Source organism: Heteronotia binoei, chromosome 2 (assembly GCF_032191835.1).
Source record: "Heteronotia binoei isolate CCM8104 ecotype False Entrance Well chromosome 2, APGP_CSIRO_Hbin_v1, whole genome shotgun sequence".
NCBI classification, from domain to species: Eukaryota; Metazoa; Chordata; class Lepidosauria; order Squamata; family Gekkonidae; genus Heteronotia; species Heteronotia binoei.
In genome coordinates, this window is record NC_083224.1 from 9,180,017 (window position 1) to 9,203,340 (window position 23,324).

A 23,324-nucleotide genomic window follows, 5' to 3' on the forward strand; every position below is an offset into this window, starting at 1 on the left:
AGGAGCCCTTCAGGGCCCGATTTGGCCCCTGAACTGCATGTTTGACACCCCTGACTTAGGGTCATCTGCAAACTTAGCCACTTGGATGCTATCTGGAGAAGTGAGCATGACTCATGAAAGCTCCCGTCCAGCCACAAACGTTGCTGGCCTTTCAGATCCTCCTGGACTCTGGATCTTTTCTACCATCGCAGACTAACACAGCTACGCATCTCGATCTATTGCAATGAACTGAGACACCGAATCTCTTCAGTCCAGCTAGGGCTGTTTTTAATGGAACTTAATTCTGGCTGGCAGGGTCAGTGTGGGGGGGGGGGAACCAACAGTTCCTAGATGGGAGGTTTAAAACCTCCAACGTGGGGCAGTTCGGCTGCGCAACGGTCCCTGCGTCAGCTCTGCCTAGCGACGGGGCAGCTGCGGTCTACGAGGCTGTCGTTTCGGTGACGGAGGCGGGTCCGTTCGGCTCCTTTCTGGCAACTACAGGATCAGTTCCTCCTCTGTGGGGATGTTGAGGACGACGTCCATATCGGGGGTGCATCTGGAGGGAAACGGCGAAGAAGAGATCAGGAGCCCCCCCCCGCAGATCAGCATCTTAAAAATCTTAATAAAGAACACCCCTCCCCCCCACCCCAGCCTGAGACCCTGGACAGCTGCTGGCAGTCTGAGTATGCAGTGCTGACCTCAAGAACATCACATCAGAAGAGCCCTGCTGGATCAGACCAGGGAGGGTCCATCTAGTCCAGCCTCCTGTCTCACACAGTGGCCAACCAGTTCCTCTGGAGGGCCAACAACAGGGCAGAGAGGCCGAGGCCTTCCTAAGAACATCAGAAGAGCCCTGCTGGATCAGACCAGGGAGGGTCCATCTAGTCCAGCCTCCTGTCTCACACAGTAGCCAGCCAGTTCCTCTGGAGGGCCAACAACAGGGCAGAGAGGCCGAGGCCTTCCTAAGAACATCAGAAGAGCCCTGCTGGATCAGACCAGGGAGGGCCCATCCAGTCCAGCCTCCTGTATCACACAGTGGCCAGCCAGTTCCTCTGGAGGGCCAACAACAGGGCAGAGAGGCCAAGGCCTTCATAAGAACATCAGAAGAGCCCTGCTGGATCAGACCTGTGAGGGTCCATCTAGTCCAGCCTCCTGTCTCACACAGTAGTCAGCCAGTTCCTCTGGAGGGCCAACAACAGGGCAGAGAGGCTGAGGCTTTCCCCTGAGAAGAACATCAGAAGAGCCCTGCTATCAGACCAGTGAGGTCTATCCAGTCCAGCCTCCTGTCTCACACAGGGGCCAATCAGTTCCTCTGGAGGGCCAACATCAGGGCAGAGAGGCTGAGGCCTTCATAAGAACCTCAGAAGAGTCCTGTTGGGTCAGACCAGTGAGGGTCCATCTAGTCCAGCCTCCTGTCTCACACAGTGGCCCACCAGTTTCTCTGGAGGGCCACCAACAGGGCATGGAGGCCGAAGCCTTCATGAGAACATCAGAAGAGCCCTGCTGGATCAGACCAATGAGGGTCCATCTAGTCCAGCCTCCTGTCTCACACAGGGGCCAACCAGTTCCTCTGGACAGCCAACAGCAGGGCATAGAGGCTGAGGCCTTCCCCTGATGCTGCCTCCCGACTCTGGGATTCATAGTCTTAGTGCTTTTGAATGCAGAGTTTGGCTGATTGATTCAGCTTAACGAATTGCCTCATTCCAGCCCGTGCCAGGCTCTAGGCGATGTATGACGACGAGTTAAAACACACACATTTGAAACAGTGCAACCGATTAAACGAAAAACGCATTACAAACCCCGACGACCTCTCATTAAAATGCTACTAAAGCAGATTTCCAGAAGCTGCATTGGCCTCTCCAATCCCTCCTTTTAAAGCTGTTTCTTCCTGCGGCCACATTCTCTGGCAGCAGATCCCACACCTGAATCACTCTCTGTGTAAAGAAGGCTTTCCTCCTGCCTGTCTTGACCCTACCGCCCATCAGCTTCGTCGGATGCCCTCAGCTCCTACGGTTCGGGGAGAGGAAGAAAAATCTCTCTTTTGTCCTCTCTCTCCTACCCTACATGGACGATTCGACAGGCTCCGGCTCAGCTCAATCCCGAACTCCTCCTATATGCTAAAACGACTCAACGACTGAAGCGACTGTACTTTGGCCGTATTCTGAGAAGACAAGAGTCATTGGGAAAAGAGGATCCTGCTAGGGAGAGCTGAAAGCGCCAGGAAAAGAGGACGACCCAGCTCCATCAGAAGGAACCATCAGAGGAGCTCCATCAGTAGGAACCGAGGAAGCTGCCTTCTACCGAATCAGACCCTCAAAGGTCCATCAAAGCCAGTCTTGTCTACTCAGACTGGCAATGGCTCTCCAGGATCTCAAACTGAGGTTTTTCACACCTATTTGGCTGGACCCTTTTTAGTTGGAGATGTTGGGGACTGAACCTGGGACCTTCTGCTTCCCAAGCAAATGCTCTACCACTGAGCCACCATCCCTCCCCTGCTCTCCAGGGTCTCCAGCTGAGGTTTTTCATGCCTACTTGCCTGGACCCTTTTTAGTTGGAGATGCCGGGGATTGAACCTGGGACCTTCTGCTTACCAAGCAGATGCTCTACCACTGAGCCACCCTCCCTCCCCTGCTCTCCAGCTGAGGTTTTTCATGCCTACTTGCCTGGACCCTTTTTAGTTGGAGATGCCGGGGCTTGAACCTGGGACCTTCTGCTTACCGAGCAGATGCTCTACCACTGAGCCACCGTCCCTCAAGGAAGCCACAAGGGCCCTCCATTTGCAAGATCAGAGCAAGGCTGCGGGACGAGAGGACGTCTTGGAGACCATTAATTCATAAGGTCAACTTATTAATTCCTAAGGTCATCAATCAGTCAAACCCGCGAACGGTGTGCCTTTTTTTCTTTCTTGTTTAGCTCTACATTGACAGTCATCAAATATTTATTAATAATTTTTCAATGTTCCATCTATCCTTAATTATCTTCATCCTTCCCTACTATCTTATCAGTTTTGCTATCGCTACTGCTGCTAGGCATGCTAATTCCTAATTTAAATTTTATACCAAAATATCTTTAGTTGGATCATTTACACTCCTTTAGTATATTAATACTGGCAATATTGTTCTTATCATGGTACTGGCGCTGGCTGTACATCGTGTTTTGCAATAAACATGGTTTGCAAACGAAAAAAGAAATACATTTCGTTAGGTCAATTCATAAGAAACAAGTAGGTGGCACTTCACACATACACCCCTACATAAACCCCACAGCTCTCCAGACGGTTTTTTCTTTTTGCCTACAACTCCCATCACTCCCAGCCAGCATAGCCAATGGCTGGGGCTGATGGGAGTTGCAGGCATGTTTATGTAGAGGTGTTTATTAATAAGTTGACCTTATGTATTTATGTTACCTGTTAAAAGGTAATTCAGTTACATGTTACATGCTAAACGTTACATGTTAAAAGGTAAATTAGTTGGACGGGAAAAACTTCTGGGAAAGAAATGCCCTCATTTGGACTCAGGCGAATTAGCAATTAAATAATTAACAGACATTCTCACATTCTGACCTGTTACTGGTTTATTGGTTTGCCACGCCGATGCAACCCAGATCAAAGGTTTTCCCAATTTGTTAATTTTACTATTCTATTGGATTTTAACTTTGTACCACTTTGCCTTCTAAACCTCACAAGCTCTATGTAGCTCTGCTTACTGTACCTCATTCCTCGTCTGAAGAAGTGCGCCTGCATGCACGAAAGGTTACATTCTAAATAAAACTTCGTTGGTCTTAAAAGTTGCTACTGGACCTTTGTTCCCCTACGTCCGGGGTGGCCAACGGCAGCTCTCCAGACGTTTGGGGGGTTTTTTGCCTACAACTCCCATCACTCCCAGCCAGCATAGCCAATGGCTGGGGCTGATGGGAGTTGCAGGCAAAAAAAAAAAAAACATCTGGAGAGCTACCGCTGGCCACCCATGCCCTACGTAACTAGTTCCTGTTCTGGACACTGATTTTGTCCATTAGGGATTAACTCCATTGCATCCTTAACCTTCGGTGGATTCTTTTGCTAACCTGATGTGAAATGCATTGTGGGGAAAGGGGAGGGGCCTACAGGATGCACAAAAGACCCAAGGCCCATTAAGCCAAATCAATGGCTCCAGCCGCAGGTACTTACATGGGTCTCCGGAGCAGGACATCCTCAAAGATCACGTCGCGAGGGTGCCGGATGCACTCGTGGAGTATCACGGTGCCCTTCTGCAGCATGTTGATTTCTTTTCCCAGGTCATCAATTATCTGAAAAGAGTTCAGGAAGAAGGCAGCCGGTCAGGAGTTCTGACGCTCCCCGCGGGGGAATTAATTCCGGTCCTTCTGGAGCTTCCTCAAGGACGACCGTCGGATGCCAACTGAGCCACCTTCAACCCTTCTGAGGAACGAGGCCTGCCTAGGTAACTAGGTAGACAGAGCGCAGCCAAAGAGTGCTTGCGAATGGCTCCTCATCCTCTTGGAGAGGAGCGACAAGTGGAGTGCCTCGAGGGTCTGTCCTGGGACCTCTTTCGTTCGACATCTTTCTCAACGATTTGGGTGAAGCCATAGAGGGAATGCTTATTAAATTTGCAGGCGATACTAAATTGGGAGGGGGTTGCAAACACAGTAGAGGACAGATACAGAATGACCTTGACAGGCTGCAAAACGGGGCTAAAGCCAATAAAATTCACTGCCACAGGAGGTGGTGGCAGCTATAAGCATAGCCAGCTTCAAGAGGGGATTGGATAAAAATATGGAGCAGAGGTCCATCAGTGGCTGTTAGCCACAGTGTATTGTTGGAACTCTCTGTCTGGGGCAGGGATGCTCTGCATTCTTGGTGCTTGGGGGGAGGCACAGTGGGACGGCTTCCAGCCCCACTTGTGAACCTTCTGATGGCTCTTGGTTTTTTATGGCCACTGTGTGACACAGAGTGTTGGACTGGATGGGCCATTGGCCTGATCCAACATGGCTTCTCTTATGTTCTTCTGTGACACAGAGTGTTGGACTGGATGGGCCATTGGCCTGATCCAACATGGCTTCTCTTATGTTCTTCTGTGACACAGAGTGTTGGACTGGATGGGCCATTGGCCTGATCCAACATGGCTTCTCTTATGTTCTTCTGTGACACAGAGTGTTGGACTGGATGGGCCATTGGCCTGATCCAACATGGTTTCTCTTATGTTCTTCTGTGACACAGAGTGTTGGACTGGATGGGCCATTGGCCTGATCCAACAGGGCTTCTCTTATGTTCTTATGTGACACAGAGTGTTAGACTGGATGGGCCATTGGCCTGATCCAACGTGGCTTCTCTTATGTGACACAGAGTGCTGGACTGGAGGAGCCACTGGCCTGATCCAACATGGCTTCTCTTATGTACTTATGTCTGAGGCAGTGATGCTCTGTATTCTGGGTGCTGGAGGGGGCACAGTGGGAGGGCTTCTAGTGTCTTGACCCCACTGGTGGACCTCCTGATGGCACTTGGGTTTTTTTGCCACTGTGTGACACAGAGTGTTGGACTGGATGGGCCATTGGCCTGATCCAACATGGCTTCTCTTCTGTTCTTATGTGACACAGAGTGTTGGACTGGATGGTCCACTGGCCTGATCCAACAGAGCTTCTCTCATGTTCTTATGTGACACAGAGTGTTGGACTGGAGGGGCCACTGGCCTGATCCAACAGAGCTTCTCTTATGTTCTTATGTGACACAGAGTGTTGGACTGGAGGGGCCACTGGCCTGATCCAACATGGCTTCTCTTATGTTCTTATGTGACACAGAGTGTTGGACTGGAGGGGCCACTGGCCTGATCCAACATGGCTTCTCTTATGTTCTTATGTGACACAGAGTGTTGGACTAGATGGGCCACTGGCCTGATTCAACATGGCTTCTCTTATGTTCTTATGTGACTCAGAGTGTTGGACTCGATGGGCCATTGGCCTGATCCAACATGACTTCTCTTATGTTCTTATGCCCCCAATCTGGAAGAGAATCCTGAAGCTGGATTCGACTTGTCGATGCCCGTGCTGTGGTTAACTAAGGGGGCTCGGAAGCCAGTGCACTAAACTGTGGTCTTCGAGTGTGGTTTGGGGTCTCTTGCACATGATTGTGGTTGTGGGGGGTAAAGAGAAGAAGAAGACTGCAGATTTATATCCCGCCCTTCTCTCTGCCACAGGAGGTGGTGGTGGCTACAAGCATAGACAGCTTCAAGAGGGGATTGGATAAACATCTGGAGCAGAGGTCCATCAGGGGCTATTAGCCACAAGGGGTAGATGGAACTCTCTGTCTGGGGCAGTGATGCTCTGTATTCTAGGTGCTTGGTGGGGGCATAGTGGGAGGGCTTCGAGCCCCACTGATGGACCTCCTGATGGCCCCAGGGGTTTTTGGCCACTGTGTGACACAAGAGCGTTGGGCTGGTTGGGCCACTGGCCTGATCCAACATGGCTTCTCTTATGTTCTTATGTAAATGAGTTTTAACGGGGATAATTGTAAAGTTCTGCATTTAGGGAGGAAAAATCCAATGCATGGCTACAGGATGGAGGAGATTTGTCTTAGCAGTAGTCTGTGCGAAAAGGATCTAGGGGTCTTAGTGGATCATACGCTGAACGTGAGCCAACAGTGTGATGCGGTGGCTAAAAAGGCAAATGCAATTTTGGGCTGTGTCAACAGAAGTATAGTGTCTGGATCACGTGATGTGGTGTCACTTTACTCTGCTCTGGTAAGACCTCACCTAGAGCAAAGTTCCCTGTAAGCTGTGGAATCTTGTGAGCATAAATTCTACTTTGTGAGCAACTGGCATTCAAGTTGTGGGCTGCTGCATGAATTTGTTTGCTCTGGGGCCATTTTTCCTGAGCGAAGACAAAAATGTGTGAGCCAGAGGCAAAAAACCCCCCTGTGAGCTACCTCACACTAACTCAGCTTAGAGGGAACACTGACCTGGAGTCTTGTGTTCAGTTTTGGGCACCACATTTTAAGAAGGATCTAGACAAGCTGGAACAGGTCCAGAGGAGGGTGACGAAGATGGTAAGGGGTCTGGAGACCAAGTCCTATGAGGAAAGGTTGAAGGAGCTGGGGATGTTTAGCCTGGAGAGGAGGCGGCTGAGAGGTGACAGGATCACCACCTTCAAGGACTTGAAAGGCTGTCCTGTACAGGATGGTGCAGAATTGTTTTCTGTGGGCTCAGAAGGGACTGATTCAATAGAAGGCAACTCCATGTGTTCCCTAGCTGGATACACCCCTGGCTACACACCAGACACCCACCTTCCTTTACACATCATTCAAGTTACATGCTGCTCTTGTTCCAGTTCCAGCAAGAAGAAGAATTGCAGATTTATACCCCGCCCTTCTCTCTGAATCAGAGCGGCTTACAATCTTCTTTATCTTCTCCCCCCAGAACAGACACCCAGTGAGGTGGGTGGGGCTGAGAGAGCTCTGACAGAAGCAGCCCTTTCAAGGACAACCTCTGCCAGAGCTCCAGCTGACCCAAGGCCATTCCAGCAGGTGCAAGTGGAGGAGTGGGGAATCAAACCCGGTTCTCCCAGATAAGGGTCCGCACACTTCACCACTACACCAAACTGGCAAGAAGATGATCCCAAGGGAAGCCGCTTAAATGACAGAGCAGCTATCGTCTGGTGTGGGAAGATGCAAGCCCTCGCCGAGCCCTGCCAGCCGCAAGGAGTCCCTGGCCGCTGCCCCCACCTTCTTTTGCGTCTGGATCTGTCGCCGCAGTTCCCCGTTGTTCCTTGCCATCTGCTTGAGGCCATCCTGGTACTCCAACACTTTCTCCTGCGTGGGGAGAGGGAAGGATACACGTGAGCGGAGGTGGAATCGCCTGACACTGAATCACACCACTGGCGCATCCAGGTCAGTATTGCCCGCTCAGACTGGCAGCAGCTCTGTGGCAGAGGTCTAACACGTCACTTATTATTACCTGAGCCCTTCGAAGTGGCGATGCCAGGGATTGAACCTGGGACCTTCTGCATCCCAAGCGGATGCTCTACCACTGAGCCACCGTCCCTCCCCACATAATATGTGACTTGCCAACACCTGGCTCACATCACACACTGAGATACATATGAACATATGAAGCTGTCTTCTACTGAATCAGACCCTGGGTCCACCAAAGTCAGTCTTGTCTACTCAGACTGGCAACGGCTCTCCAGAGTCTCAAGCGGAGGTTTTTCACACCTATTTGCCTGGACCCTTTTTTGGAGATGCCAGGGATTGAACCTGGGACCTTCGGTTTATCAAGCAGATGCTCTACCACTGAGCCACCCTCCCTCCCCTGCTCTCCAGAGTCTCAAGCTGAGGTTTTTCACACCTACTTGCCTGAACCCATTTTAGTTGGAGATGCCGGGGATTGAACCTGGGACCTTCTGCATCCCAAGCGGATGCTCTACCGTTGAGCTACAGCAGCCCCCAAAAGCGGAACACGTGAAGCTGCCTTCTACTGAAGCAGACCCTCGGTCCATCAAGGTCAGCCTTGTCTACAGTACTGTGAACTGGCAGGGACTGACCAAGAGAGATCTTGGGGTCATGGTAGAGAACTCACTGAAAATGTCAAGACAGTGTGTAATTGCAAAAAAAAAGGCCAACACCATGCTGGGAATTATTAGGAAGGGAACTGAAAACAAATCAGCCAGTATCATAATGCTCCTGTATAAATCGATGGTGCGGTCTCATTTGGAGTACTGTGTACAATTCTGGTCACCGCACCTCAAAAAGGATATTATAGCATTGGAAAAAGTCCAGAAAAGGGCAACTAGAATGATTCAAGGTTTAGAACACTTTCTCTATGAAGAAAGGTTAAAACGCTTGGGGCTCTTTAGCTTGGAGAAACGTCGACTGCGGGGTGACATGATAGAGGTTTACAAGATAATGCATGGGATGGAGAAAGTAGAGAAAGAAGTACTTTTCTCCCTTTCTCACAATACAAGAACTCGTGGGCATTCAATGAAATTGCTGAGCAGACAGGTTAAAACGGATAAAAGGAAGTCCTTCTTCACCCAAAGGGTGATTAACATGTGGAATTCACTGCCACAGGAGGTGGTGGTGGCTACAAGCACATCCAGCTTTAAGAGGAGATTGGATAAAAATATGGAGCAGAGGTCCATCAGTGGCTATTAGCCACAGTATATATGTGTGTGTGTGTGTGTGTGTGTATACACACACACACATATTGGCCACTGTGTGACACAGAGTGCTGGACTGGATGGGCCATTGGCTTGATCCAACAGGGCTTCTCTTATCTTCTTATGTGACACAGAGTGCTGGACTGGAGGGGCCATTGGCCTGATCCAACATGGCTTCTATTATGTTCTTATGTGACACAAAGTGTTGTACTGGATGGGCCACTGGCCTGATCCAACAGGGCTTCTCTTATGTTGTGACACAGAGTGTTGGACTGGAGGGGCCATTGGCCTGATCAAACATGGCTTCTCTTATGTTCTTCTGTGACTCAGAGTGTTGGACTGGAGGGGCCACTGGCCTCATCCAACAGGGCTTCTATTATGTTCTTCTGTGCCACAGAGTGTTGGACTGGATGGGCCATTGGCCTGATCCAACATGGCTTCTCTTATGTTCTTCTGTGACACAGAGTGTTGGACTGGAGGGGCCACTGGCCTGATCCAACATGGCTTCTCTTATGTTCTTCTGTGACTCAGAGTGTTGGACTGGAGGGGCCACTGGTCTGATCCAACAGGGCTTCTATTATGTTCTTCTGTGCCACAGAGTGTTGGACTGGATGGGCCATTGGCCTGATCCAACAGGGCTTCTCTTCTGTTCTTATGTGACACAGAGTGTTGGACTGGATGGGCCATTGGCCTGATCCAACAGGGCTTCTCTTCTGTTCTTATGTGACACAGAGTGTTGGACTGGAGGGGCCATTGGCCTGATCCAACATGGCTTCTCTTATGTTCTTCTGTGACATAGAGTGTTGGACTGGAGGGGCCACTGGCCTGATCCAACAGGGCTTCTCTTATGTTCTTATGTGACACAGAGTGTTGGACTGGAGGGGCCACTGGCCTGATCCAACAGGGCTTCTCTTATGTTCTTTACTCAGACTGTTCTTTACTCAGACAGACACCCTGTGAGGTAGATGGGGCTGCGAAGATCCTGGATTTATACACCCCGCCCTGCACTCTAAATCTCAAGAGTCTCTGAGCCGTCACAATCTCCTTTATCTTCTCCCCCCACAACAGATACCCTGTGAGGTGGGTGGGGCTGAGAGAGCTCTGGCAAAAGCTGCCCTTTCAAGGACAACTCCTGCGAGAGCTGCGGCTGTCCCAAGGCCCTTCCAGCAGCTGCAAGTGGAGGAGTGGGGAATCAGACCCGGTTCTCCCAGATAAGAGAGCTCTGGCTGTCCCAAGGCCCTTCCAGCAGCTGCAAGTGGAGGAGTGGGGAATCAAACCCGGTTCTCCCAGATAAGAGAGCTATAGCTGACCCAAGGCCCTTCCAGCAGCTGCAAGCGGAGGAGTGGGGAATCAAACCGGGCTCTCCCAGATAAGAGTCCGCGCATGTCACCACGGCACCCAACTGGGTCTCACTCACCGCGACGACAGCCTGCAAGATGTGCTCCGTTTCCTCCTGGGTCCTCTTCACGATTGTCTCCAAGAAGTGCTTGGCCATCTCCTCGGCCTCCTCCAGCTCATCCTGGGAAGGGGAGGAGACGGGCCGAAGCCCCCGGGGTCAGGAGGCGGAGGAGGGAGACCCCCGCAGCCGCGCCCGCCTCTCCCTTCCCCGCCCACACCTGCTGCTCCTCGCTCAGGTCCTGGATGCTGCGCAGCAGAGAGGCGATCTGAACGGATTTCACCGGGTACTCCTTGTCCATGTACGTCCGCAGGAAGTTGAGCTCTTCCTGGAAAGCCCGGACTTTGGCGTTCATCCGGCCCAGCTCCAGCTCCAGTTCTGGCCAGGGAAGAAATCAAGGAGAGGAAGAGGCTGGAGGCTGCTCTCATCTAAGGGAATGGAGAAGCTGACTTCTGACGCCTCTAGCTCTCTTCAGCAGGGAAGGGCTGCCTAGCTCTGGGACACGAGGCGGCGGCTGCAGGTGGAAATCCTTCCCTGGACATGGAATCATAGAATTGGAAGGGACCTCCCAGAGTCATCTAGTCCAACCCCCTGCGCGATGCAAGAAACATAGAATTGGAAGGGACCCCCCAGGGTCATCTAGTCCAACCCCCTGCGCGATGCAAGAAACATAGAATTGGAAGGGACTCCCCAGGGTCATCTAGTCCAACCCCCTGCACGATGCAAGAAAAAATAGAATTGGAAGGGACCCCCCAGGGTCATCTAGTCCAACCCCCTGCGTGATGCAAGAAATTCACAAATAAAAAAGTAAAGGTGTGCAAGCACCAGTCGTTTCCGACTCAGGGGTGACGTTGCTTTCACGTTTTCATGGCAGACTTTTTTACGGGGTGGTTTGCCCTCGCCTTCCCCAGTTGTCTACACTTTCCCACCAGCAAGTTGGGGACTCATTTGACCGACCTCGGAAGGCTGGAAGGCTGAGTCAACCTCGAGCCAGCGACCTAAAAAACCAGCTTCCTCCGGGGATCGAACTCAGGTCGTGAGCAGAGCTTAGGACTGTAGCACCGCAGCTTTAACACTCTTCGCCACAGGGCTCTATATATATTATGTTAAAGGTAAAGGTAGTCCCCTGTGCAAGCACCAGTCATTTTCGACTCTGGGGTGACGTTTCTTTCACGTTTTCACGGCAGACTTTTTACAGGGTGTTTTGCCATTGCCTTCCCCAGACATCTACGCTTTCCCCCCAGCAAGTTGGGAACTCATTTGACCTACCTCGGAAGGCTGAGTCAACCTCGAGCAGGCGACCTAAAAACCCGGCTTCCACCGGGGATCGAACTCAAGTCGCGAGCAGAGCTTGGACTGCAGTACTGCAGCTTGACCACTCTGCACCACGGGGCTCTTAATTTCACAAATAAAGGTAAAGGCAGTCCCCTGTGCAAGCACCAGTCGTTTCCGACTCTGGGTTTCCGACAGAGCACCACTGCCCCAGACATAAGAGAAGCCATGTTGGATCAGGACAATGGCCCCTCCAGTCCAACACTCTTGTCACACAGTGGCCAAAAAAACCAGGGGCCATCAGGAGGTCCACCAGTGGGGCCAAGACACCAGAAGCCGGGGTGGTTTGCCCTTGCCTTCCCCAGTCCTCTACACTTTCCCCCCAGCAAGCTGGGTCCTCATTTCACCGACCTCGGAAGGACGGAAGGCTGAGTCAACCTCGAGCCGGCTACCTGAACCAGCTTCCGCTGGGATCGAACTCAAGTCGTGAGCAGAGGGCTCCGACTGCAGTACTGCAGCTTTCCCACTCTGCGCCACGGGGCTCTTAACGGAATTCACAAATCCCTTCCCCTAAATTCACAGGACCGACACTGCACGATAGTCAGACTACGACTCTTGGCAATTCAGGTTCCAAGTCCCACCTCTGCTTTGGAAGCTTGCTTGGGCGACCTTTGGCCTGTCACAGACTCCCTACCTGGCCCCCCTCATAGGGTGGTTGCTGTGAGAAGACAGGGAACAGAAGAACGATATCCTAAACAGTTCTCCTAACTGGGGAGAAAAGCGGGATATAAATAAAGCAAAAAAATAAATAAATAAAGGCCCGGAGACGGGGCTCTTCTCCCCACCTTGATGGAGCACCTTCTGGGACTCTCACAACTACGATCTGCACCTTCTCAAACCAGGACATGATCTGTGTGGGTGCCAAGGGGACAACAGGCCCTCAAACCAAGCTATACTGGCTGGGGCAAAGGAAGAGGAGAAGAAGGAAGAGAAGGAGGAGGAGGAGGAGAAGGAGAAGCAGGAAGAGGAGGAGAAGGAAGGGAAGGAGGAGAAGGAAGAGGAGAAGGAGGAGGAGGAGAAAGAGAAGGAGAAGGAGAAGAAGGAGGAGAAGGAGAAGAAGGAAGAGAGGAGGAGAAGGAAGAGAAGAAGGATTAGGAGAAGAAGGAGAAGAAGGAAGAGAGAAGGAGGAGGAGAAGGGGAAAAAAAGAAGGATTTATACCCTGTCGTCTTCTCTGAATCAGAGTACCAGAGCAGCTTACAATCTCCTTTATCTTCTTCCCCCACAACAGACACCCTGTGAGGTGGGTGGGGGCTGAGAGAGCTCTCCCAGAAGTTGCCCTTTCAAGGACAGCTCTGCGAGAGCTATGGCTAACCCACGGCCATTCCAGCAGCTGCAAGTGGAGGAGTGGGGAATCAAACCCGGTTCTCCCAGATAAGAGTCCGCGCACTTCACCACCACACCAAACCGGCTCGCAAGCAGGACAATGCTTACTTCCCATATTCTTCTCCACCATTTTCTCAGTCTCTAGGAGCTCCGCTTTAGCCACGCCCACTTGGTTCTGACTGAGTCCTGGAGGGTGGTGATGATCGTCTGCGGGGACAGAAGCCCGGGTGTCAGGACCTTGGGGCTGTGCTCAGAACAGTGCGGACCAAACTCCGGCTCCTGGGCAGTTTGGCGGCCACTGGAACGTGAAGAAATGCCCCACCGCCGCCCCCAGCAAACTGAAGCAGGGGTGTGGCAGAGACATGCTTCCTTCATTCCCTGCCTGTTGCCCACTCAGAGGATGACAAGGAGGCAGAGACCCCCTGGGTGATTCCATTCCTCCAAAAGGAGGGGAATCAGCATCATGGCCTGCGGGAGACAGGCGACAGGGCTTCTTTTGCAGCAGGGACACCTTTGCATATTTGGCCACACCTCCCCGATGTAGCCGATCCTCCTGGAGCTTACAGTAGGCCCCGAACTAAGAGCCCCATAAGCTCCTTTGCATATTTGGCCACACCTCCCTGATGTAGCCGATCTTCCTGGAGCTTACAGTAGGCCCCGCACTAAGAGCCCCGTAAGCTCCTTTGCATATTTGGCCACACCTCCCTGATGTAGCCGATCCTCCTGGAGCTTACAGTAGGCCCCGCACTAAGAGCCCCGTAAGCTCCTTTGCATATTTGGCCACACCTCCCTGATGTAGCCGATCCTCCTGGAGCTTACAGTAGGCCCCGTACTAAGAGCCCCGTAAGCTCCTTTGCATATTTGGCCACACCTCCCTGATGTAGCCGATCCTCCTGGAGCTTACAGTAGGCCCCGCATTAAGAGCCCCGTAAGCTCCTTTGCATATTTGGCCACACCTCCCTGATGTAGCCAATCCTCCTGGAGCTTACAGTAGGCCCCGTACTAAGAGCCCCGTAAGCTCCTTTGCATATTTGGCCACACCTCCCTGATGTAGCCGATCCTCCTGGAGCTTACAGTAGGCCCCGCACTAAGAGCCCCGTAAGCTCCTTTGCATATTTGGCCACACCTCCCTGATGTAGCCAATCCTCCTGGAGCTTACAGTAGGCCCTGCACTAAGAGCTCCGTAAACTCCTTTGCATATTTGGCCACACCTCCCTGATGTAGCCGATCTTCCTGGAGCTTACAGTAGTCCCCGCACTAAGAGCCCCGTAAGCTCCTTTGCATATTTGGCCACACCTCCCTGATGTAGCCGATCCTCCTGGAGCTTACAGTAGGCCCCAAACTAAGAGCCCCATAAGCTCCTTTGCATATTTGGCCACACCTCCCTGATGTAGCCGATCCTCCTGTAGCTTACAGTAGGCCCCACACTAAGAGCCCCGTAAGCTCCTTTGCATATTTGACCACACCTCCCTGATGTGGCCGATCCTCCTGGAGCTTACAGTAGGCCCCGAACTAAGAGCCCCATAAGCTCCTTTGCATATTAGGCCACACACCCCTGATGTTGCCAATCCTTCTGGAGCTTACAGTAGGCCCCGCACTAAGAGCCCTGTAAGCTCTTGGAGGATTGGCTACATCTGAGGGGTGTGGCCTAATATGCAAAGGAGCTCCTGCTATCAAAAAAAGCCCCGGGCGTTTCTATTGCTGCCGCTCCTCCAACCCCCAGCCGCCCATCCTGGGCTTACCCCAAACATGTCGTACTGCTGGAGGAGGTCTCTGGCTTGCCGAGCGGTGTCCGCATCCTTCTCCTGGATGTCCTCCCTCAGATGCCGGTTCTTCTCCAGGAGGAAATGGGAATGGCGCTTCAGTTCCTCCAAGGAGCTCATTTTGGCCTTGGAAAGTCTCTGCGGAAGGAAGGAGGGATGAACACATGAAGGCTGCCTTACACTGAATCAGAGGCTTTGGTCCACTGAGGTCAGTCTTGTCTAGTCAGACCGGTAGCTGTTCTACAGGGTCTCCAGCGGAGGTTATGACCTTTAAATCCCTGTATGGCCCAGGGACCGCCACTCCCCAGATGAACCTCAGAGAGCACTTTGATCAAGTACACACAATCTCCTTATAAGCCCCGGGCCAAAAGAAACATGGCTGGCCACGACCATTTTCTGATCACCAAAATGTGGAAGCACAGTGGTGAATTCTGAATATAAGAACAGAAGAGAAGCCATGTTGTATCACGCCAATGGCCCATCCAGTCCAACACTCTGTGTCACATAAGAACAGAAGAGAAGCCATGTTGGATCAGGCCAGTGGCCCATCCAGTCCAACACTCTGTGTCACATAAGAACAGAAGAGAAGCCCTGTTGGATCAGGCCAATGGCCCATCCAGTCCAACACTCTGTGTCACACAGGGGCCAAAAAATCAGGTGCCATCAGGAGGTCCATCAGTGGGGCCAGAACACCAGAAGCCCTCCCACTGTTGCCCTACCCACCAAGCATCAAGAATACAGAGCATCACTGCCCCAGACAGAGAGTTCCATCCATACCCTGTGGCTAATAGCCACTGATGGACCTCTGCTCGATATGTTGATCCAACTCTCATAAGAACATAAGGGAAGCCGTGTTGGATCAGGCCAGTGGCCCATCCAGCCCAACACTCTGTGTCACACAGGGGCTAAAAAACCAGGTGCCATTAAGAGGTCTGTCAGTGGGGCCAGGACGCTAGAAGCCCTCCCACTGTCGCCCCTCCCAAGCACTAAGAATACAGAGCTTCACTGCCCCAGACAGAGAGTTCCATCTATAAGAACATAAGAGAAGCCCTGTTGGATTAGGCCAATGGCCCATCCAGTCCAACACTTTGTGTCACACAGGGACCAAAAAACCAGGTGCCATCAGGAGGTCCACTAGTGAGGCCAGGACACTAGAAGCCCTCCCACTGTTGCCCCCCCCCCCCCAAGCACTAAGAATACAGAGCTTCACTGCCCAAACATAAGAGAAGCCATGTTGCATCAGGTCAGTGGCCCATCCAGTCCAACGCTGTGTCACACAGGGGCCAAAAAACCAGGTGCCATCAGGAGGTCCACTAGTGAGGCCAGGACACTAGAAGCCCTCCCACTGTTGCCCCTCCCAAGCACTAAGAATACAGAGCTTCACTGCCCAAACATAAGAACATAAGAGAAGCCATGTTGGATCAGGCCAGTGGCCCCTCCAGTCCAACACTCTGTGTCACATAAGAACATAAGAGAAGCCCTGTTGGATCAGGCCAGTGGCCCCTCCAGTCCAACACTCTGTGTCACATAAGAACATAAGAGAAGCCATGTTGGATCAGGCCAATGGCCCACCCAGTCCAACGCTGTGTCACACAGGAGCCAAAAACCCAGGTGCCATCAGGAGATCCACCAGTGGGGCCAGGACACTAGAAGCCCTCCCGCTGTTGCCCCTCCCAAGCACCAAGAATACAGAGCATCACTGCTCCAGACAGAGTTCCAACAATATGCTGTGGCTAATTGCTACTGATGGACCTCTGGATATTTTATTGTATTCCTTTTTCCTATGGCAAACCAGAATTATGTTAACATGTTAAAAAGTAAATTAGGTGGACAAGAACATCACTATCCAATGTATTTCTGGACTTCCTGTTTGGCTGGAAGACAGTCTGCAGCTCCCTAACAGAGGGGGATTTTATTGTCACTGTTCAGGGTATTAAAGACCCCTGATAAGGTCTATGCTCATTAACCCTAGGCAAGGGTTAACCCAAGACGACTTATCTTCCTTTAATGCTGTTGATATCGAACTGGAGGAGTCAGGAAGCTGGCTCCTTCAGTTCTTGATGTCCGGCAATGGAATTTGTCAACCATCGTCTGCAGTGACTCTAAAGTGACTTCGGTCACTCAAGGCTGTCGGAATCCAAGCACTCTAGAAGGACGGATTTTAATTGCAAGAAAATAGCAGCCGGGGGAGTTGAGAACATCTAAAAGGTACACTCATCATTCTTATCTTCACTCTGAGAGACTTTGAATATAGTTTAAATACTGAGTGGATTAACAACAGACGAAGGCAAAGCATAATTGAATGGAAAAAAAACAAAAAACTTTTACCTTGTTAAGCTGAGCTCTGTGGCTTTGGAAGTGAACAACAGCAAAAAATAAAAAAACCCTTCAAGATAAGAGTGAAAGTTGGCAGTCGGAGGCTGGTGACGCAGAAGAAAGAAAAGAGAGTTGCCGTGTATATATGCCCATAAACTGCAGAACCTTGAATGAACTGAGCTGAGTGGGGGCATAGTAGGAAAAGAATTCAGCTTGTGAAAATTGAACGCCGTAAAAATAATTGCCTTCAAAGATATTTGGAGAAAAGACATATTGTTGTGGATTTTTGTGGTTGCGGTTTCTTCATGCAGCTCAAAAAACTGCGAGACTAGACACGAGATCAGTCTAAGCTGTGACAGGAAGTGAAACTAAAAGGGGCTGGACAATAAATCAGAGCCTATAAGGATAACAAGAGCTGTGACATCCGACCTTTGAACTAGGAAGGAATTGAGTCCAAGACTCAGACCAAGAAAGACGAAGAGAGACCTCTCTAGGCTGGAACTGTACCATAGAGAAATAACGATTGCCATTTTAAAAGGGAGAAAAACTGTCAAAATTGTTAAAATTCAATATCTTTGCTCAGGAAGAAGGGAGAAAAACGAAACTAGTCTCATCTGAAAGAACTGGCTCTAAGCTATTGGATTGGATGCTAAACTTTATGTGGGGATTTTTTTAAGGTTTGGTGATTTTTTATATGTCAGTAGAAAGAATAACACGTGCAAGAGCCCAATCATTTGACAAGATGCAGTCTCAATTTGACGCTCTGGAGGCAAAAATGTTAAAAGCTATGGACAAATTGCATTTGGCAATAAAAAAAGATATTAAAAAAGAAGTTGGAGACCTTAGGAAGGAGATAGAGAGTTTTAAGGAAGAGACTCAAAATAAAGTGAAAGAGGTAGAGATGAAAGTGGATACACAGGTCTCTGCCTTGCTAAAAATTCAAGAAAAGGTCATAATACACGACTGTAAGTTGCTGGAGTCACAAGTGCGTCTAAGAGGGGTACCTGAAAAAGAAGAGACAGATTTAAAAGGCTATATGGTGGATATCATCACTGAGTACATAGAAGAAGACCCTGACAGATTTAAGAGTATGTTGGAGGGTGCCTATAGAGTCAACTCAGTTTATGCGAAAAATAAAGGCCTGCCAAGAGACATCGTCATAAGATTAAGATCAAAAGAGGTGGCAGAGAAAATCGTGAGAAAAGGGTACCAAAAAGCCTGGGCAATAGAAGGGAGCAGAGTTAAAATAATGAAAGAGCTACCAAGAGAAGTGATCAGCGATAGGAAAAAGTACAAGAAGCTAACCGATCAGTTACGTGCAGAGGGCACAAGATATAGATGGATAATACCAGAGGGTCTTGGATTTGAACAAAATGGCAAAAGGATTACAATAAGAAGCGAACAAGAGATGCATAGCTTTTTTGAAGAAAATAAAGAACCAACATCATAATGGAGTACAAATTACTATCTTGGAATATAAATGGACTAAATTCACCACAGAAAAGAAGGAGAACATTTCATTGGATTAAAAAGCAAAAATGTAATATAATTTGTTTACAGGAAGTTCATATACAACGCAAGGACAGTAAATTTTTGTGGAATAGAAATTTGGGGTTGGAATTTTTTTCACTAGCAGAGCAAAAGAAAAGAGGGGTGGTTTTTTACATTAAAGAACAACTTGACCCAAAATTAATCTTTAAAGATAAAGAAGGAAGATATATTGCTGTTGAGGTGACGATAGAGGCGAAAAAAACGTTACTACTAGGACTTTATGCACCCAATGGAGCGAAAGACAAATTCTTTAAAGACATAAATCGACAAATGGACGAAGAGATCTATGACCAGGTATTGATGATGGGCGATTTTAATGGGACAATACAAAATAACCTTGACAGATCAAGTCCAAAGAAGAATGATAAAGAAGGGAAGCTGCCCAATTCTTTCTTTGAGTTGATTAAACAGGAAAATCTAGAAGACATTTGGAGAAAGTTCAACCCTGAGGTAAGAGACTATACATTTTTCTCAGCAAGGCATAATTCTTTTTCCAGAATTGACATGTTGTGGGGTTCCCAAGGCTTGGGCCTCATAACAAAAAAAATTGAGATTCTTCCAAAGGTTTGGGCGGACCATAATCCAATATGCTGGTCCACAAAATTGCAAAGAAAATCAAGAAGATGGAGAATTAATGAGGATTTACTACAAAATAAAGACACTGTGTCATTCTTAGAAAAGGAGACTGCAGCATTCTTCCAAATAAATGAAACGGATGATATGGAGTATCAAACAGTATGGGACACTTATAAAGCAGTAATGAGGGGTATATTAATTACATTGAATAATAAAGACAAAAGAGCAAGAGAAGAAAGGCTGTCAGCACTGCAAAATGAAATAAATAAAAAAGAAAAGGACTTAAAAAAAAGACCAGGGAAGAAAAAATTAATAAAAGAAATTACGATATTACAATCCCAAGTTAAACATTTGCTGAATAAAGAACTAGAATGGAATTTAAAAAATTTGAAACAGAAATCGTTTGAAAGTGCAAACAAACCTGGTAAATACCTGGCCTGGCAATTAAAAAAGAAGAAAGAAAATAAGACTATAAATAAAATCATGGCAAATGGGAAAACAGTAGTGGACCAAGAAGGAATTAAAAGAGAATTCTTTAAATACTATGCAAATTTATTCAAGGGTGTGAACGTAAGTAAAGAAAAAGTGGAAGAGTATCTACGAAACATTCAGGTGGCACCTTTGACGGAATATATGAAAAAGATATTAAATGACCCAATAGAGAAAATTGAAATAGAAGCAGCAATAAAAGCAATGCAAGAGGGTAAAGCTCCAGGGCCAGATGGATTTACATCAAAATTTTACAAATCTCTTAAGGATGAATTAACACCCAAACTGTTGAAGTTGTTAAACACGATAAGAGAAGAAGGGAAAATCCCAAAGACTTGGAGGGAAGCTGTAATCTCTTTGATTCCTAAGGAAGATAAAGATAGCACAAACGTAAAAAATTATAGACCAATCTCATTGTTGAATAATGACTATAAGATCTATACAAGAATCTTAGCAGAGCGACTGAAACAATACCTGACCAACTTTATAAACAAAGACCAAGCGGGATTTCTTCCTAAAAGACAAATAAGGGACAATGTAAGAGCTGTTATTAATGTCGTGGAATACTATGAAAAGCACCCGGAAAAAGAAGTGGCCTTATTTTTTGTTGACGCAGAGAAAGCCTTTGACAACTTAAATTGGGACTTTATGTTTGCGGTAATGGAAAAAATTAATTTAGGGGAACCATTTATAAAAATGACAAGAGCAATATATACAGATCAGCATGCAAAATTGTGTATAAATGCAGACCTTACCAAAGAATTGAAAGTGAGCAAAGGAACAAGGCAAGGATGCCCGCTATCACCATTGTTGTTTATAATGACTCTTGAAATTCTGTTACAACAAATTCAAAAAGATGAAAAAATAGAAGGTCTAAAAATTAGAAGATTCTCTTATAAATACAAAGCTTTTGCAGACGATATAGTGTTCATAATGGAGAATCCGGTTCAAGTGTCACCACTGCTGTTAGCTAAGATAAAAGAATACGGAGAACTAGCAGGATTATACATAAATAAGGAGAAATCGAAATTCCTCTGTAAAAACATGCAACCAAATAAAACAAAAGAACTACAAAAGGTGACAGGTTGTGAAGTCACAACCAAAGTTAGGTACCTTGGAATAGAGATAACAATGAAGAACATCGATTTATTCAAAAACAATTATGAAAAACTGTGGTGTAAGATGGACAAAGATTTGATGAAATGGAATAAACTCAACTTGTCCTTACTGGGCAGGATAGCTGCAATCAAAATGAATATTTTGCCAAGGATAATGTATTTGTTTCAAACCATCCCGATTGTAAAAGAAGCAAAACAATTCAACAAATGGCAAAGGAAAATTTCTGATTTCATTTGGGCCGGAAAGAAACCAAGGATAAAGATGAAGATCTTAACGGATGCCAAAGAGAGAGGAGGTTTTCAACTTCCCGATCTAAGACTATATCACGATGCAGTTTGTTTGACATGGATAAAAGACTGGATAATGCTGTTAGACAAAAAACCTTTGTGGTTAGAAGCTCACGGAAATAGATTCGGCTGGCATGCATACATGTACTATGGGAAGAATAAAATGGATGGTTTTTTCTCTCACCACTATGTCAGAAATACATTACTAAATACTTGGATAAAATACAAGAAATACGGGGACGAGAGAAAACCACTATGGATAGTGCCAGCAGAAGTAATAAAAATAACAGCTGATTCTGAAGAAAAAAGAGAAATGTCATATAACCAACTGCTTAAGATTCAAGGAGATAAAATTGAATTAAAAACCTCAGAAGAGTTAAATAACAATTATGACTGGTTTCAAATGCAACAAATTAAAAGTTTGATGGAAAACGACATAAAATCAGAGGGAATTAGACGAGAACAAACAGAACTGGAAAGGGTCCTGTTAGGTGACAATGAAAAATTGATATCAAAAGTATATGTTATTATTGAAATGGTCTACAGAAGAAGAAGTAGTAAAGTCTCAAATGGTCAAATGGGCAATTAATGTGAATAGAGAAATACAAATGGAAACATGGGAGCACCTCTGGAAGAACTCAATGAAGATATCAACTTGTCAAAGCATTAAGGAGAACTGTTTTAAAATGATGTATAGGTGGTATATGACTCCGAAAAAATTGGCTAAGATAAGTAAGAAAATGTCGGATAGATGTTGGAAATGTAAAGAACATGAAGGTTCTTTCTTCCATATGTGGTGGACATGTGAAAAAGCGAAAGAATTCTGGAAGATGATACAACAAGAAATCACCCAAATTTTGGGTTATGATTTTAAGAAAATTGCAGAGACGTTTTTACTTGGATTACAATTAGAAAAATACCCAAAAGAAGATAGGACTTTAATTTGGTACCTGTTATCAGCTGCTAGGACTTTGTACGCGCAGCTTTGGAAGCAAGAAAAAATACCAGAGAAATGGGAATGGACCATGAAAGTTTTATCGTGGTGTGAAATGGACAAATTAACCAGAACACTAAGAGACTATGATCTAGAGATATTCAAAAGGGAGTGGAGAAAATTTAAAGGATACATGGAGAAAACTTGGAAAGTAAAGAAATATTGGACAATTTTTTAGTTGTAAGAATATATATATGGAACCTTGAGCAGTCAGAAGTGCCTTTAGCACGGATTTGAACTTATAACCTCGGGGAAGTCAACATTGGAGGGAGGGGGGATGGAAATGTCATATGGGTTAATGTGAAAAAAGGAAAAAAAATTAAGAAATAGATAAGTTTTGTAACCATATGCTACCAATAAATTGTTTAAAACACTATCCAATGTATTTCTCTTTTAGACTTTGGTTGCCTATCCTATTACATATATTGAACCCATCTCCCATTGTCATTGACAGACAATCTCACAGTTTGACATACTACTGTTTTGTTGCTTTCGCATGCTCACGCTACTCAGATCAAAGCTTTGCTCCATTTGTTAATTTTACTATTCTGTCATTGTACCGTTTTACATTCTAAACCACCGCCTACCAGATAATTTCACTTCACTGTCATTGGTGCTTAAATCTGTACCATGTTGCATTCCGGGGCACTGTCTACCAGCTCTGTATGGCTTTGCTCCCTGTGCTGGATTCCTCGTCTGATGAAGCGTGCTTAAGAGCACACAAAAGCTGACGTTCTCAATAAAAATGGGTTGGTCTTAAAGGTGCACCTTGACTCCTGCTTTGTTCTATTACTACATTGTAATATATAATGAAATAATTATACAACTCAAGCCTGGTTACTAACAGGCCATGGCTGGTGCTGGTCCATGGTCTGGGGGTTGGGGACCCCTGGTCTTGTCCACTCAGACTGGCAGTGGCTCTCCAGGGCCTCAAGCTGAGGTTTTTCACACCTATTTGCCTGGACCCTTTTTAATTGGAGATGCCGGGGATTGAACCTGGGACCTTCTGCTTCCCAAGCAGATGCTCTACCACTGAGCCACCATCCCTCCCCTGCTC

The 23,324-nt window shown here is 47.6% G+C and overlaps 1 protein-coding gene across 1 annotated transcript in view; it reads right to left on the minus strand.

The window, feature by feature from the left end:
- Nucleotides 1-245: 245 nt before the first annotated feature.
- C2H20orf96 (chromosome 2 C20orf96 homolog) overlaps nt 246-23,324 on the minus strand; it is a 35,986-nt gene continuing 12,907 nt past the window's right edge. Inside the window, 8 exon segments of the mRNA XM_060233189.1 lie at nt 246-535; nt 4,145-4,263; nt 7,688-7,774; nt 10,538-10,639; nt 10,737-10,894; nt 13,281-13,355; nt 13,358-13,379; nt 14,915-15,073. Of these exon segments, the coding sequence (XP_060089172.1) occupies nt 475-535; nt 4,145-4,263; nt 7,688-7,774; nt 10,538-10,639; nt 10,737-10,894; nt 13,281-13,355; nt 13,358-13,379; nt 14,915-15,073 (783 nt within the window). The 3' untranslated portion in view covers nt 246-474.